This window comes from Bactrocera dorsalis, unplaced genomic scaffold, assembly GCF_023373825.1.
Source record: "Bactrocera dorsalis isolate Fly_Bdor unplaced genomic scaffold, ASM2337382v1 BdCtg156, whole genome shotgun sequence".
NCBI classification, from domain to species: Eukaryota; Metazoa; Arthropoda; class Insecta; order Diptera; family Tephritidae; genus Bactrocera; species Bactrocera dorsalis.
This window is the reverse complement of record NW_026038207.1, coordinates 35,785-50,000: the sequence shown is the minus strand read 5'-3', so window position 1 is coordinate 50,000 and position 14,216 is coordinate 35,785. Positions and strand designations below refer to the sequence as shown.

The window sequence follows — 14,216 nt, the reverse complement described above, 5'->3', positions numbered from 1 at the left end:
ATAAAGTAAAGATGTCGCAACTATCAAAGCGGGAACACAATTGCTGGGTTTAGCTTCCCTTAATAAGGGATTATATTCAGTTAGAATGCCGAAAAAGCAAATTTTCCAGAATCTTTTCTGAGAAAACTTTTAAAATTTATTGATAAAAAAATTGTTACACAATATTATCATATCTTTTAACTTTATTCTAAGTCTTAATATTGGTAAATATATTTATTTGGAAAGGAACCTCGGGAGACGTTTTGCGGTGACCACTATATCTCTGAACTGGATCCTATCAATTTAAAAAACTAAACAGATTTCGTTAAAGTTAAATCTAATAAAGCAAAACGAAGGAATAGGCAAAATAATATTTTAACAAAATGGTGGTTTCTAAAAATATCGATTTTTGCTTTAAATTGTTTATAAGAAATATTTATTTGAGAAAAAGTCTGTTTAATTACTAAAAGATAAAAAAATATAGACTAATCGGTTTAGCCGTTTTCGAATAATGGTGGTCACCGACTTTGAAAACACCATTTTGAGAAGAACGCGTGTAAAGTTTGGCCTTGTACTTCCAAACACTCTGAAACGCTTTTCAAATTTGGACGTAACTTCGAAAATATTCACCGGAACGATATGAATTTTTCTGTGTGTATCCTTAAATACATGTACATAAAATAAAAACAAATTTTGAAAAATCTAACTGTATATAAATAACCCCTTAATCGAATCATCGAATCTAAGTAAACAATATTTGGAAATTTTTGTTTACGAAAGTTTAAGAAACCTCTTTTATTCTTATATCTGAGCCTTTTTAGCTAAAACATTTAAACTTAAGTTGTGTTAATCTCTATTTAAAAAAATTTGATTTTAAGGTGTGCTTATCATTTTATAGAAAAATACTAAATTTTTTCGTCCAACTTCAACGTTATAGAGTATTTTTGGCCATTTTCTCTGAGAACTATTCTAGATCTACAGACATAAGTGGCACCGAACACCTGATTTAGTTTTTCTGCATGCCATTACTTGGCATGAAATATTCCTTAAATACTTGTAATTTTGTGCTTCGTCAGATATAATGCCGTTGCAGTTTCGTAGAGTCGTTTCATTTGAATTTCCGAAATGTCAAAACAATGTGTTTTGCGAAATCTTTACACTTGAGGGCCAAGCCAAGTAGAACAAAATATTATATGAGTGCAATGAGTGTTGCTCTTTTTTGTTCTGCAGGTGCTACCTACCTACATATGTACCTATGCAATAAGTTTTGAGTTTTATGAGAAAGCGAAGCATTATTCGTATTTTTGTGGCTAATTTTCACAAACAACTTTACGGGAACTCATAAATAATTAATTCCTTTGGGTAACCTTGCTAACCTCGGCTATAACCGAATAAGCGGTGTCTACGTCAACAAAGAAGAAGAAGCTTGCCTAAAGGTTCAGCTTGATATTTCAAAGGTTCTAGAAAATTAGTTTTTTCTAAAATAACAATCAGTGATTATTATCCAGGAAATAGCAAGGCGGAAACACTTATGTATATTTAATTTAAAAAAAAATCAGTAAATAAAATTTAACACATTGAATTCACATGGTAGTCGATCAAGCCATACAGTTTCGCAAAGCAAATAGCATGTAGTTCGATTTGTATCAGAACGATATTGAAACTTCATCGAAAAATTGCTAATACGCTCATACATATGTACATACATTTGTCTGTGTTTGTGTATGTGTGTATTTGGGAAGTCAGTCTAACTTTCACGTCGAGCTGGCTTATTCGGTCAAAGCGCTTCGTTTACTTTCAAGCAGTGACTTCCAAGTCTTTCTCTAATTATAAATTATCGACAGGCAAACATACACATAAGCACAGATATATACACATACATAATATGTATAAATATATAAATATTTTGAGTGTATAGCAAATTAGTTATTACGTATACATATGTATGTAGGTATGTATACTTGTTTGTATGTCGGACTGCTGTGGCCATAACCATGACTTGATTTTGAGGTCAATAAACGACTGAGAACGCCGCTATGAAAATCGTCACTTTAGTTGTGTAAAACGCGTAGATTGGAAAAAGTAGCGATAAGTCTTCGATGGATATCGCTATTATATGCCTCGCCGTGCCATGTTGTGTTGTGTTGTATATTTGAGTTTGTGAGAATTTAAACAAATTTCGCAATACGAACAGGTTTTAAAACGTGCAACAAAACTCCAAACACTCGCCGCGTCGCCGCTCACATTAGTTTTGTGCTCGTATGAAATGATTTTTGTATGACTTTTGCTCACAATGATCACCACCACACACATACATATTTAACAGACTATATGTGTGTGTATGTATGTTTATATGTATGTGAGTGCGGACATTCATAATATTTTCTCAGCGTTTTCAATGAATTGAAAATGAACATTCAAACTCGAATTATTTTATGAGCATAAATGCCGCACACACACAAGTTCATTTGCGCATTTGTTCTCTTCTACAGGTATATTTTTTCACACATACCACACATTCATACATATAAGTTTGCTGGTGTATTAGTGCATACTGAGCATGTGTGTTAGTGTCTTTGCCGGTAATGACTTGATCGTTCTTTTGTGGTAAGCATTCGTAAGCGGCTGATGTGTGTCCGTCGTGATTTTTATGGTTAATAGGGAAGTTATTACCCCTCTGCGGCGTTGACAATTCACGCATGGATTATGTTTATACATATATTTGTCTATATACATTATCTTAATTACATAATTTTGCACTGCTCATTACAGTAACCTCTAGAAGCTTTATTTCAGCACATTAATTAAAAGCCTGTTTTCCCAAAAACTGTTGCACAAAAAGAAATTACTTGAGTCGAGTAACGTTTTTATAGAGACGGTTTGTTCCAAAGTAATGTATTATATGGATTTTCGTAAAAAATATTCCAATGACGTTGTCGGTCGTATAGTTTACATGTATAGCTTACGAGACTAAACAAGCGATGCATGTGTTAAATCTCAAGATAACCTCTTTTTAGTATGAGACTCTTTGCAAACACACAATAGTTCGTCGAGGTTTTAAATTAATGCCAACTACCTCTTCTTTGTTGAAAAATTCCGTTTAACTAGGCGGTTTTCTCATATTTACAGCTAATGCAAATCTGTAGCATGCTCTCTAAAAACCCTTATGATCTCGTTTAATTATCTCCAATAGATAATAATAGGTTAGGTTAGGTTATGAGGTCATTCCTAACAGGAATCTCACTTGTACAGCTTAGAACACCGGTCCGCTGTGCTACGCAAAGTGTTTTCAGCCTAACACAAATTTGTTGAAACGGCTAATGTCAGTTTCGGCTATGTCTCTTGGATTGCCGAAGGTAAGACATCAACATCAGAGGTTGGACAAAGTGGATAAAGTTTTTGGATCTTTTCACCTCATCCACAACTTTGGCAACTTGCGCCCGTCCATCACTTCACCTCTGCTCCAGCGACTCCTTCCCAGCCATATATGTATGTATGTGTGTATCTCTCGTCGCTATGTGAGTAGAGAAAAAGTCGCCACGAGTAGCCTCTGCGACACAGGGATTATAACCAAATTTCGAAAGAGGATCTTTATAATTAGAATATTTGTTATCTAACGGTATTTATTAGTCAAGTGCGGTATATCTTCTACGCTTACTTTGACGAACGATTTAATTCTTCATTTTTACATTTTAATGCCGCATCCTTTGCCGTTATTACCTTCAACGAAACAAAACAAAGCCGCTCATTGGCATTCCTAAGTTTTTTATGAGCACCAGGAAGAGAACATGACACTGTTTTTCGAAAACTATAATGATGATTTTATGTTTAATTGGATGAGTCGAAAAGCGCTCTTCGCTGAAATTTGCTAGATATTAAAATGTGAAAGCTTTGCCAGAGCTAAGAGATGCACTCACATGACAGAAATATTCTCGCAGGGGAGAAAAAATATTTTATTACAGGCTGGTAACTATCAAAAAGCATTTTCTCAGGCTGAATTAAACTCATTTGCTTTTTTGGAAATCAAAGCAGAAACTACTGACTGTTTTTATGTATAACAGCTGATTATTTTTTTGACTACAGGTGAGGGTGTCACAACTCACAAAATAACATTTTATCAAATCTTATTCTCTTTTGTGCTTTCTAGATATTCTGAATCTAAAAACATTGATTTAATTTATTTTTGTTTTTAAAGAGGCTTAGAGTTTATTCTTGAAGTATTGATAAATTCTTTTTTTAAGAAGTGTTTATTTTTCACTCAGAGAAATTGGACAAACCGTGCATCTTTGAAATATGTTTAGAAAGAAATATTCGTCTAACGTTCGCTTCGAGCTTAAATTATCCAAAAGTTGTAACCGAAAATAAATAATTAAAATATCTTAATTATTTATTTTTAAATATTTTTATGTACCTATCACTTTAAATATTTTTTTAATTTTTCAATTGCAACTAACCTCAAACGTACATTTTTTTCTAATTCCAGGGTTTATTACGTACAGCCGAACAGCTGAAAATTAAAGGACTTTGTGAGACGGCCGAAAACACAGACGATTTGAACGACTCGGCTACAGCCACAATTACAGTATCGGAGAATATACAGCAAGCCGTCGTTGGAAATATAGTTAATGCCACAGTAGCAACGGGTCAACTCTCACCCAATATACCACATCAATCACAACAGCAGCAACAACAGATCGCTACTAATACAGCAGTGCTCACGCATAATATTGGCAACGTGACCACTGCAAATACACAACAAATTGGTGCAGCCACTACAAATGTCACCGGACAGTTAGTTAGTGCAGGCACATCGGTACAACATCAACAGATTGGACGTAAATCTCGTGTACGTAAGCGTTCAAAATCTCCAGATATACAACAACAAGTACAGAGTACACAACAACCACAAACAATTTTAATACAAAATCAAAATCAAGCCGCTATTGTTAGTTTACAACAGACGTCGTCTGGTAATTATATACCGGTATCCGGTGTACAAACGGTTAGCACTAGCGGCGGTGGGCAACAACAGACGGTAATCACCGGTGACGATTCGGATACGGATAGGCCGGGGAAGATCTGTAAGACAGAAACAGCGTCAGCTTCACCTGCGTCCAGCGCATCTGGTGTATCGGGAACGAATAATGCTGGCAGCGTAACGACCGTTGCAGCACCAGGCACAGCGATTGTAACGCAGATTGTAGTAGCACGAGACGGCAAAGATAAAAATATGACTAGTTTAGGAATGGGAATGGTGAGTACATGCAATCGATGTCATCAATAATATTTGTTGTGAAATTATAGCTTCTCAGTAATACTTTTTATAAAAGTTGGATATTATTAATCAATAAATTTAGAGAATAAGAAAGATGATAGATTTGTCTACATGGTTCTTTTATGAATCATTGATTGAAGTGCTCGATGGCACGATTCTTTTTCAATCTGGGTAGAAGGATTAACAGAACTGTGTTGATCTTTTAGATTTATTTTCTTCCTTTATTACGCTGTAATTGTATTTAGTTTGTGCTTATAATTATTACGGCCAAATGAATAGAAATAATTCTACGCGATAGATCTTTAATTAAAGTACTCGATATAGCGATAATTTCCAATTCTGGTGTAAAGAGACGAGGGGAGGGAACAACGATGAACTTTCTTCTTCTAAGATACTGAAATTGTTGTCCGATTTGAATCAAGACTCGAAAACTTTACTGTGTATTCAAACCAACCCTGATTTGATTTGTTCGTGTATTAACTTTAAAATCCGTAATTCTTTCGACTTTTTTCGTTCGGCGAGATTGGGTTCTGTTTGTCAATTATTTACTTATAAAAACTCTAAATACATATATATATTTTTGTTTTTAATGCAGTGTAGTCGTTTCTCCTTTTTGCTATGTGGCGCCAATTGGAGATTCCAAGCCAGGTCTTTCTCCAGTTGGTCTTAGAAATTCCGCTACTTTGGTTCTTTCAACAAGACAATGATCCAAAGCACATAAGCAAGTTGGTTCAATTAGAGATTCCAAGGGAAGCCAGGTTCTTCTCCAGCTGGTCTTTCCAACGGAGGACCTCTACTTCCCCCGACGGGTATTTTAATTCGCTGAACTATGTTAATGTCGTCGTATATCAATGCGCAAAGGACCTTTCTTCCGAAAACTCGTAACGCGGAATCACCAGATGTTGTCATTGTCCACTACAACAGGACAGGGAAAGCAGAAATAAAAGCGTGGTTGTTATGGCCAATGATAACGATGTAGAAGATTGTAATTTCTATATTCAGGTCTGCAGCCCGAATTATTTTATCCGTATATTTTTGCGGAGATACTAAATTCAGACAAGCGGCATAAAGGCAGATCTTTTTCGTGCTGTCAAAAGCCGCTTTGAAATCGCCGAAAAGATGGTGGGCTTTGGTTGGATGGTCTTTTCCAAGCTTGGTGATAGTGATGTTCCAGGCCTAAAGCCTCACTGATAAGGTCCAATCTTTAGAAGCTTTGCTTACAGTTCCCCAGTTCCTTCAAACATTTTTTCTCGCAAAAAATAATCCCCATTTGTATAAGGACACACTTATACTTAGACTATGAGACTATGTGTAGTATGGCTAGAAAATATTCTCACTTATCCCTAGTTTTAAACAATTGCACCACTCGGTCAGATATTTAAATTAGATCTTTAGAAAATTACTTATCTCCTTGCTTTTAGTAGCTTTAGGGTAAACACTTGTGTAAAAACAGAAAATCAGAAATAAATCAAAAACGGTTTTAACTCCAGGCTCCACTTATTTAAACTCTCACAAAAAATAACTTTTATTTTATTTTAAAATTTATTAATATACAACTTTAAAAATTTTATTTATTTTATTTTTAGAATGGCGGAATTCTTGGAGTGCCAATGGGCTTTTTAGATTTTGCACCAGAACCTCCAGCACCCTCAGCCACCCCGGTAACAGTAACGGAGCATGTCGATTTATCATGCAATCCAAATACCGACACTCGAGATTTATCAAGTGAGTTTTCGGTACTCTATCCTATTATCATACATATGTATTTTTAAGGGCAACAAAACTTCTTGGTCCTATTAAATACATTGTAAATTAGTTTTTCAACACTACCGATAATGAAAAACTGGACTTTAGAATAATCAATAAAATTAATAACAAACTTAAACGAATGCCATTGCAGACCCCACCGAAGCACTGGACATCGACAATCATTTAGCCCAACACATGATTCAACGGCTTGATCAATCTCCGATGCATGCTATTCATCATCAGACTGGTGATGAAAGCAATTCGAATTTAGTACAGCATATTAAGAGTGAGGTGATTGATGCGAAACAACAGCAACAAGTACAGCAACAGCAACATCATCAACAGCAACAACATCAATTACATGCTCAACAACTCTCACAAAATCAAGCACAGCAACAGCAACACCAACAGCATCAAGTACATCAACAACAAACAGCACACTCACACTCAACACACGTCCAACAACAAGCACAATCACATCAGGACCTAAGCGGAGCAACAGTAATGGAAATCGATCCAAGCCAAATAAAACATGAACCCGGAATGATCATAACACCGGAAATTGTCAATATGATGACCACTGGACATATGGGTGAGTGATCGTTTAATGTAGTTCAGCTTCAGCAGGGTTATTGAATTTTATATAATGATGATCGCATGAATTTAAGTCATCTACGCATGGTTGTTCGGTTAATAACAATAGTTAAAAAACGTGTTTATGGTCTTAAATCGATATATCAGAAATTAAAAATTCCATCTTGATTGTTGTTGTTGCACCAGTAGAAAACATTCCACAAATAATTTTGAGAAAAGCTTGACAGGGTTAAGATAAGATAAGATATAATAACCGACTGTTATGCCGGGTAATATCTTATATATTTACACTCGACTACAGCGACCTCTATCTATAATTGGAATTTTCGATTTTAATTTCACGATCATTTGGGATTATAATGAATTTAAAGCAAACACTAAATCTTTTATCGCGATTTGAGAAATTATCTTAATATACTTTACCTCTGATCTGTTAAAACCAGACCAGTACTAATATAATATATTAATATTCAATTTGAACTTCTTGCAGATATGTATAATTCTGATACAAGTGAGGATTCAATGATGATAGCAAATGGCTCACCAAACGATCAAACTGAGCCACATTATACTAACTTGGACCAACAGCACGTGGATGGTAAAGGTCAGTTTAATGGTCCGAAAACTTGGACTCAAGATGACATGAATTCAGCTTTAGATGCATTGAAGAATCAAAATATGAGTCTTACAAAAGCATCAGTTACATATGGTATACCATCAACCACTTTATGGCAACGTGCCCATCGTATGGGCATCGAAACGCCAAAGAAGGAGGGTGGAACGAAATCATGGAATGAAGATTCTTTGAATAATGCTTTAGAAGCCCTACGTTCTGGGCAAATATCAGCAAATAAAGCGTCCAAAGCCTTTGGTATACCATCCTCGACATTATATAAAATTGCGCGACGCGAAGGCATACGATTGGCGGCACCCTTTAATGCGGCACCCACAACGTGGACACCGGAAGATTTAGAGCGTGCATTAGAAGCAATACGCGCTGGTCATACGTCCGTACAAAAGGCCAGCGCTGAATTTGGCATACCAACGGGTGAGTTAGCAGAAACCCAAATTCTTATTTTTGAACTAATAATAATAAATAGTTTTAATTAAAAATAAAGGTAATAAATCACAAAAAGTGTGCGAGATCCGTATTCAGTTCTAATTCTTAAGAATTATTTTAAGTTAGTTCTCATTTCTTTTACTTTTTATTAAAAATATATACTGCTTCTTCCAAAGGCACCCTATACGGTCGTTGCAAGCGCGAAGGCATTGAGTTATCACGTTCGAATCCAACACCATGGTCGGAAGACGCAATGAATGAAGCTTTGAATTCAGTTCGGTATGTTAAAATCCACTTTTTGCAATAATTGTTCACACTTTTTATGAAATGTTTTAATTTTTTCGTTTCAGCATTGGTCAGATGTCTATTAATCAGGCCGCAATTCACTACAACCTTCCCTACAGCTCTTTGTATGGTCGCTTTAAGCGTGGAAAGTATGACGTTACTAATACCAGTAGCACCTCCATTAATAATGCATCAGGAAATACTTCGGGAAGCATCGAAATTATCGAACATAGTCAAGAAAACTCGGTGAGTCAGAATTTCATGCAGAAAACATGTATTGGTAATCACTCTTTTTTTGTCGTGAATGTAAAAGGTGCCTTTTTGTTTTTGTTTGTTGTTTTTGGTATAAAAAATATGTTTTTTTTAATTAACCTATACTTGAAGAAGCTAAACGCATCATATTGTTTAGATGACAGATGGTAACAATAGCTGTTCTATGTACTTAAATATTAACGTTGAATGTAAATTGACTGAGTTTAGTTAAAAATGAGAAAGGAATTCATATAAGTTTGGAAATATTTTATAAATACGTTGAAAAAAATATTTAGAAGTTTTTCTGTGTTTGTTACAGGCATATTTCATATTTTTTATTTCAAAGTTTTGGGCATTACATAATAGTTGAAAAACATAAATTTTTTTGTTCGCCATTTAGATTTATATCGTAAGATCATAAAAACGTTTCCATTTTGTGGAGTTTTGCTTTCATAATGTTATAAAATCATAAATTAGCTTAGTTGCAATGAAAAGTCGATTGCAAATAGGTTAGGTTCTTCTGAGTGAAATTTAGGCAGATTTTTGAAGAGCAAGAGTTAATTGTGATACAACGCCTAAAAGGATGCAATATAAGCAAGCAATATTCTTCAGAACGTTATTTTAACAAAGTGCGATTACTCAACGACATCATTCACATTACATTATTTTCTTTACGAATGCGTTAATAACTAAATTATAAAGTTACATATGTTTCAGCAACAGTTCCAGTATAGTCCGTCGCCACATCAACAACCTCAGCATGGCGGTCAAACTCAATCGCAGACACCTCAACATATAACCCAACATGTTGTACACATTCAGCAACCACAGACTCATCATCAGCAGCAACAAGTACATGCTCAACAACAGCAACATATCCAGCAGCAACAAGATGTTGTAACATCCAGCAGCCAGGTGGCACATAGCAGTGCAGCTGTTGGGCAGCAGCAACAACAACAAATTCAACAGATCTATCATCATCACAGCACGCCGGAAAGAAGTTGAGAATCACTGCAACAAGCAGCTAGCAACAGCAACTCAACAACAACTAACAGCAGCAACAATAAGAGGAAGAAAAACTCGAAAGGTAAACGTTGAGAATGGCGACACACCAGTGATGTGTTTTTGCGTATGAAGGTTTGCAATAAGAAAGTGAAACAACAACAACACCAAGAAATACGAAGGAATAAACAAGTTACTAAAAGAAATTTAAATGCGAGGAGAGCAAAAGGAGAATGTCAAAAATTTCAATTAAAATTATTTGCGGGCATTTAAGCATTGAATTTGTTTGACAAAAACTTCGTTTTAAACCGAATTAAAATATATGACGAAAATCTATGGGGCTTTTTTGGAGAATGATGAATGATGCATATTACATAATAATGATAAATGATTTGAATTAGTAACTAATAGTGAAAGTGTTGAACATAACAAATACTTTCCTATAACTAAACAGAAGACCGAAGGAGTGCTGTCTGCCACTCCTTTAAGGGAAAAGTTTTAGAAATACACAAAAAAAAATATCAAAAAAAAAAGAAAAATTGGGGGGTGTACAATGAATTGAGGGAGTATAATAGTATTCACGAATGCCAAGTGATTGTCCACGGGTTTGACCACAAAAACGAAATAAAGTTTTATTAACTGATGTTGAATATATCCTTATAAAAATCAAATGGATTATCCTTTTGCATAAATAGAAGAAAATGGATTTGAAAAATGAATTGTATTTTTGATAATTGAATAGTAGCAAAACAATATTGAATAAAAAAAATATACATACATAGTAGATGATGCACTTTTCGGACAAATAACGTACGGAGAAGAGTCAAAGTTAAAATTTTTTGGAGTCGTGACAAAATTATAAATAAGTTCTTTCACCACTAGATTTAGTGCTAAAAAATAGTTTTTATCTTAATATAAAATTTACGGTTTTGTCAATCAAAACTAGTAATAAATAAAAAGAAGTAGGTTTAAATGTATCACATTTACCGAAGTGAATTAAAAAAATATATATAATTGAAATAGAATTATTCGATTGGTTTGAGTTGATCTTTTGGCTTTTCGTTGAATAATATTATGTATGCGATATACTTACATATGTATGTAGATGCCTAAAATAATGTTGATAATTTTCTTGTAACTAATAGATAAGTTTTCTTTTGTTCCAAACAATAACAAAAAATTAAGCATTCATTGAACAGAAGTTGGATATTTTTATTTTCAAAATCTATATCACATACATAAAAACAAATCACACACACATACACACCGAAAAAATAAAGGATCTTTTTAATGAATTGCTAACGCAAGGATGAAATATCAAAATTTTTAATTTATATATATATATAAAATATATATACATACATACATACATAGTTAAATGCAAATACAAAGTATACAGAAAATATTAAATAATCACGACACATCATGCTATATAATAAATCATTATAAATTTAAACATTAAAAATAAAAAAGAGAGACATCATCAAACAGAAATTTGTTGCTGCTGCTTTGAAATATTGAATATTAAGAATACATCCTTGTGGATAGAAAACTCCACGATGATAATCTAATGTTAAACAGACTAAAATCATAAAATAAAACAAAAATTAAATGTAGTTATTATTACTATTACTAAAGCATTCATATTTAAATAGTATGCAATATAAAGAAAATAATAATAAAATGCGAACCTTTCAACATGGCAAGTGTAGTGTACACATTAAACCGGCAACTTCGAAAACAGGACCTAACAATGTTACATTTTAGCGCATCAGCACAGTTTACGTTTCTTTGTGTTCTTGTTACGGGGTCATTTTCTTTTTAATCTAATTTCCTTCTCAAGGTAAATTGGCGTACTGATTTGCAGTGTAATTTTTATCTTTAATTGGTTAACCACTTCATTCAACTGCATACGCATTGCTACAAACTCGATTTAATTCACATTCATACATACATTAATCCTATGGAATAGCATTAAGTTAACATATAATTTATTTAACGTTAGAGTTGTATGCAGTCTTCGGTGAGCGCTTGCAAAGCAAGTCGAAATTTAAAAAATGTTTTTTAAATGCCCGCTTATATTTCGAAACGTAAAATTATACAATATTATCTAAAAACGAAAAAGATCAACAGAGGGTTGTGTTAACTGCATGAAAATATATCGCGAATGATCCATATGCATATATTCATACATGAGGTAGTCTATCTGGTTGTTGTGACAAGAATACAAAATATCAGCTCGATTGGTGGACTAATACCAATAATTAGCGGCTTAATTATAAACACTGATTAGTGTAGCGTCAATTCAGATATGCGGTTGATTTTGTTCTTTCTTTAAGCAAAGAAAAAGTGAGTTTGTAATTTTTCATTTTTAGAACGGTTTGGATTTTAGTTGCCGAAAATGCTATGAAATGATAATTACAAAAACTGTGTACATAAATATATTATGGCAAATAAATATGGATGTAAAAATCAAATCTGGATGGCTTCATTATTTTTCGCATTGTAAAATAGTTTATTGGATATTGCGTTTAATAATGGGCTTAGGGGGTTAGGTCCGAATTGAGCCAAACTGGGAATAAAAAGGTAAAGTATTTATCTCCTTTAGGCCTTATTAAACTTGTACATAAGTAAATAAAAGTAATTATAATGATACTTTCATACAAAATGGCGGCTACTGGGTCAATATTCAGAACCATCTGTTTCAGGCAACGGCAACGATGACTCTGAAAACAACGTTTAACTTTGGACTGTTCGAAAGTCGACGAGTACCATTGTCACCCGACTTCAAAACCACGGTCTCTCAAGGAAAGGTTTTCAAAATTATTAGTATTGAAGCTGATTAATCTAAGCGCTTAGACATTACAGTGGATTTAATAGGTATACTTAATTTCGCTGATCTACTATTGGAACAATATTTTTAGGATCCTAAAACTGAGTTTAAGCCAAAATATTCCTCTAGTCAACTATATTAGTTGTTATTTCTATCACATAACTTTATCAGGAGAAACTGTTGAATACATCAACTCAAAAATGTTTGAAAAATCTTCGTATGTATTGTCAGAATAGAAAATTTCGATGATCAACTGAATATCTTTATCAGTTAGTAGTCTGCTATATTTTGGTAACACTACAATGCTAAATAATTTCGAGGATTTCGTTTGGTCTTCTACAGCGTCCGAGTGCATGTTGTTTAATAAGTTCATCTTATTAAATAATGTAGCAATACATTGTATAACATGTTTTAATTGTGTTCCACTTGTCAAATCTTTACACATATCATTCAGAATGTGTGTATTTTCATTTCCCATTAAATTAAATGTATTTAGATCCAATACAATAATATGAGGTTTAAACGTCCATCTGTGTAAATCAAACAATATTTTAATAACTCCAACAATATTATCGGTGCATCTAAAAACAATAATAATATTAGTTTTATAATTGGAGGGTAATTTCTCATATATAAATTTATTTACATAAAAAAGAACTGCCGCAGGCTTTGTTTATTGTTGTACACCTGCATTCCTGTCTGTTCCATTAATGGTAACAGTTCAGGCGAAGATGCCGCCCGTGTAATAACTAAGACTATTTTGCCAAAAGGAACCAGCTTTAGTAAGGACTAAAAAGATATATACATTTTTTTTAATATTATGTAGGATATGTACATTTTATAATATGTAGATAACACTTACACCATAGAGTTCATCATCATATTCTAGATTTTTTGGCACAAATAAACAATTCTTTATGTTTTCTGAACAAAAATTCATTTTTTAATAAAAATGTATGTCTACATAAACTAGTGTGAATAAAGTCTTTTTGGGCGCGAAATATGTTTTTAGTTATTCATGTATCCCGATTAAAATAAATACAAAGTTAATACATATTGATGTAAACAAACTAATAGAATGGTTGCCAGCACTTTGAAAAACTTTAATGCAGGGATTAGTGACGAAAAAAATATAAAAAACGCATTGGGAGATCGGCAAAATTCCTCAAATAGTCATTTATAACATA

The 14,216-nt window shown here is 33.5% G+C and overlaps 2 protein-coding genes across 2 annotated transcripts; one reads left to right on the top strand and one right to left on the bottom strand.

Annotated features, from left to right (window-relative positions):
• Window positions 1-4,462: 4,462 nt before the first annotated feature.
• On the top strand, window positions 4,463-12,673 carry LOC105228888 (transcription factor GAGA; the record flags this gene model as incomplete). Its single annotated transcript, XM_049461893.1, is given in 7 exon segments — window positions 4,463-5,233; window positions 6,841-6,979; window positions 7,155-7,595; window positions 8,088-8,645; window positions 8,834-8,936; window positions 9,008-9,188; window positions 9,897-12,673. Coding segments are annotated over 7 exon segments (2,496 nt in total), but the record flags the coding sequence as incomplete, so codon positions are not given.
• LOC105228889 (uncharacterized) lies at window positions 12,289-14,157 on the bottom strand. Its single transcript, XM_011208890.4, has 3 exons — window positions 13,892-14,157; window positions 13,676-13,818; window positions 12,289-13,610 (listed from the first exon to the last, which is right to left on the bottom strand). Exons 1-3 carry the CDS (start codon window positions 13,967-13,969, stop codon window positions 13,184-13,186), a joined length of 648 nt encoding a protein of 215 aa, XP_011207192.1. The 5' UTR covers window positions 13,970-14,157; the 3' UTR covers window positions 12,289-13,183.
• Between the last annotated feature and the right edge of the window lie 59 nt (window positions 14,158-14,216).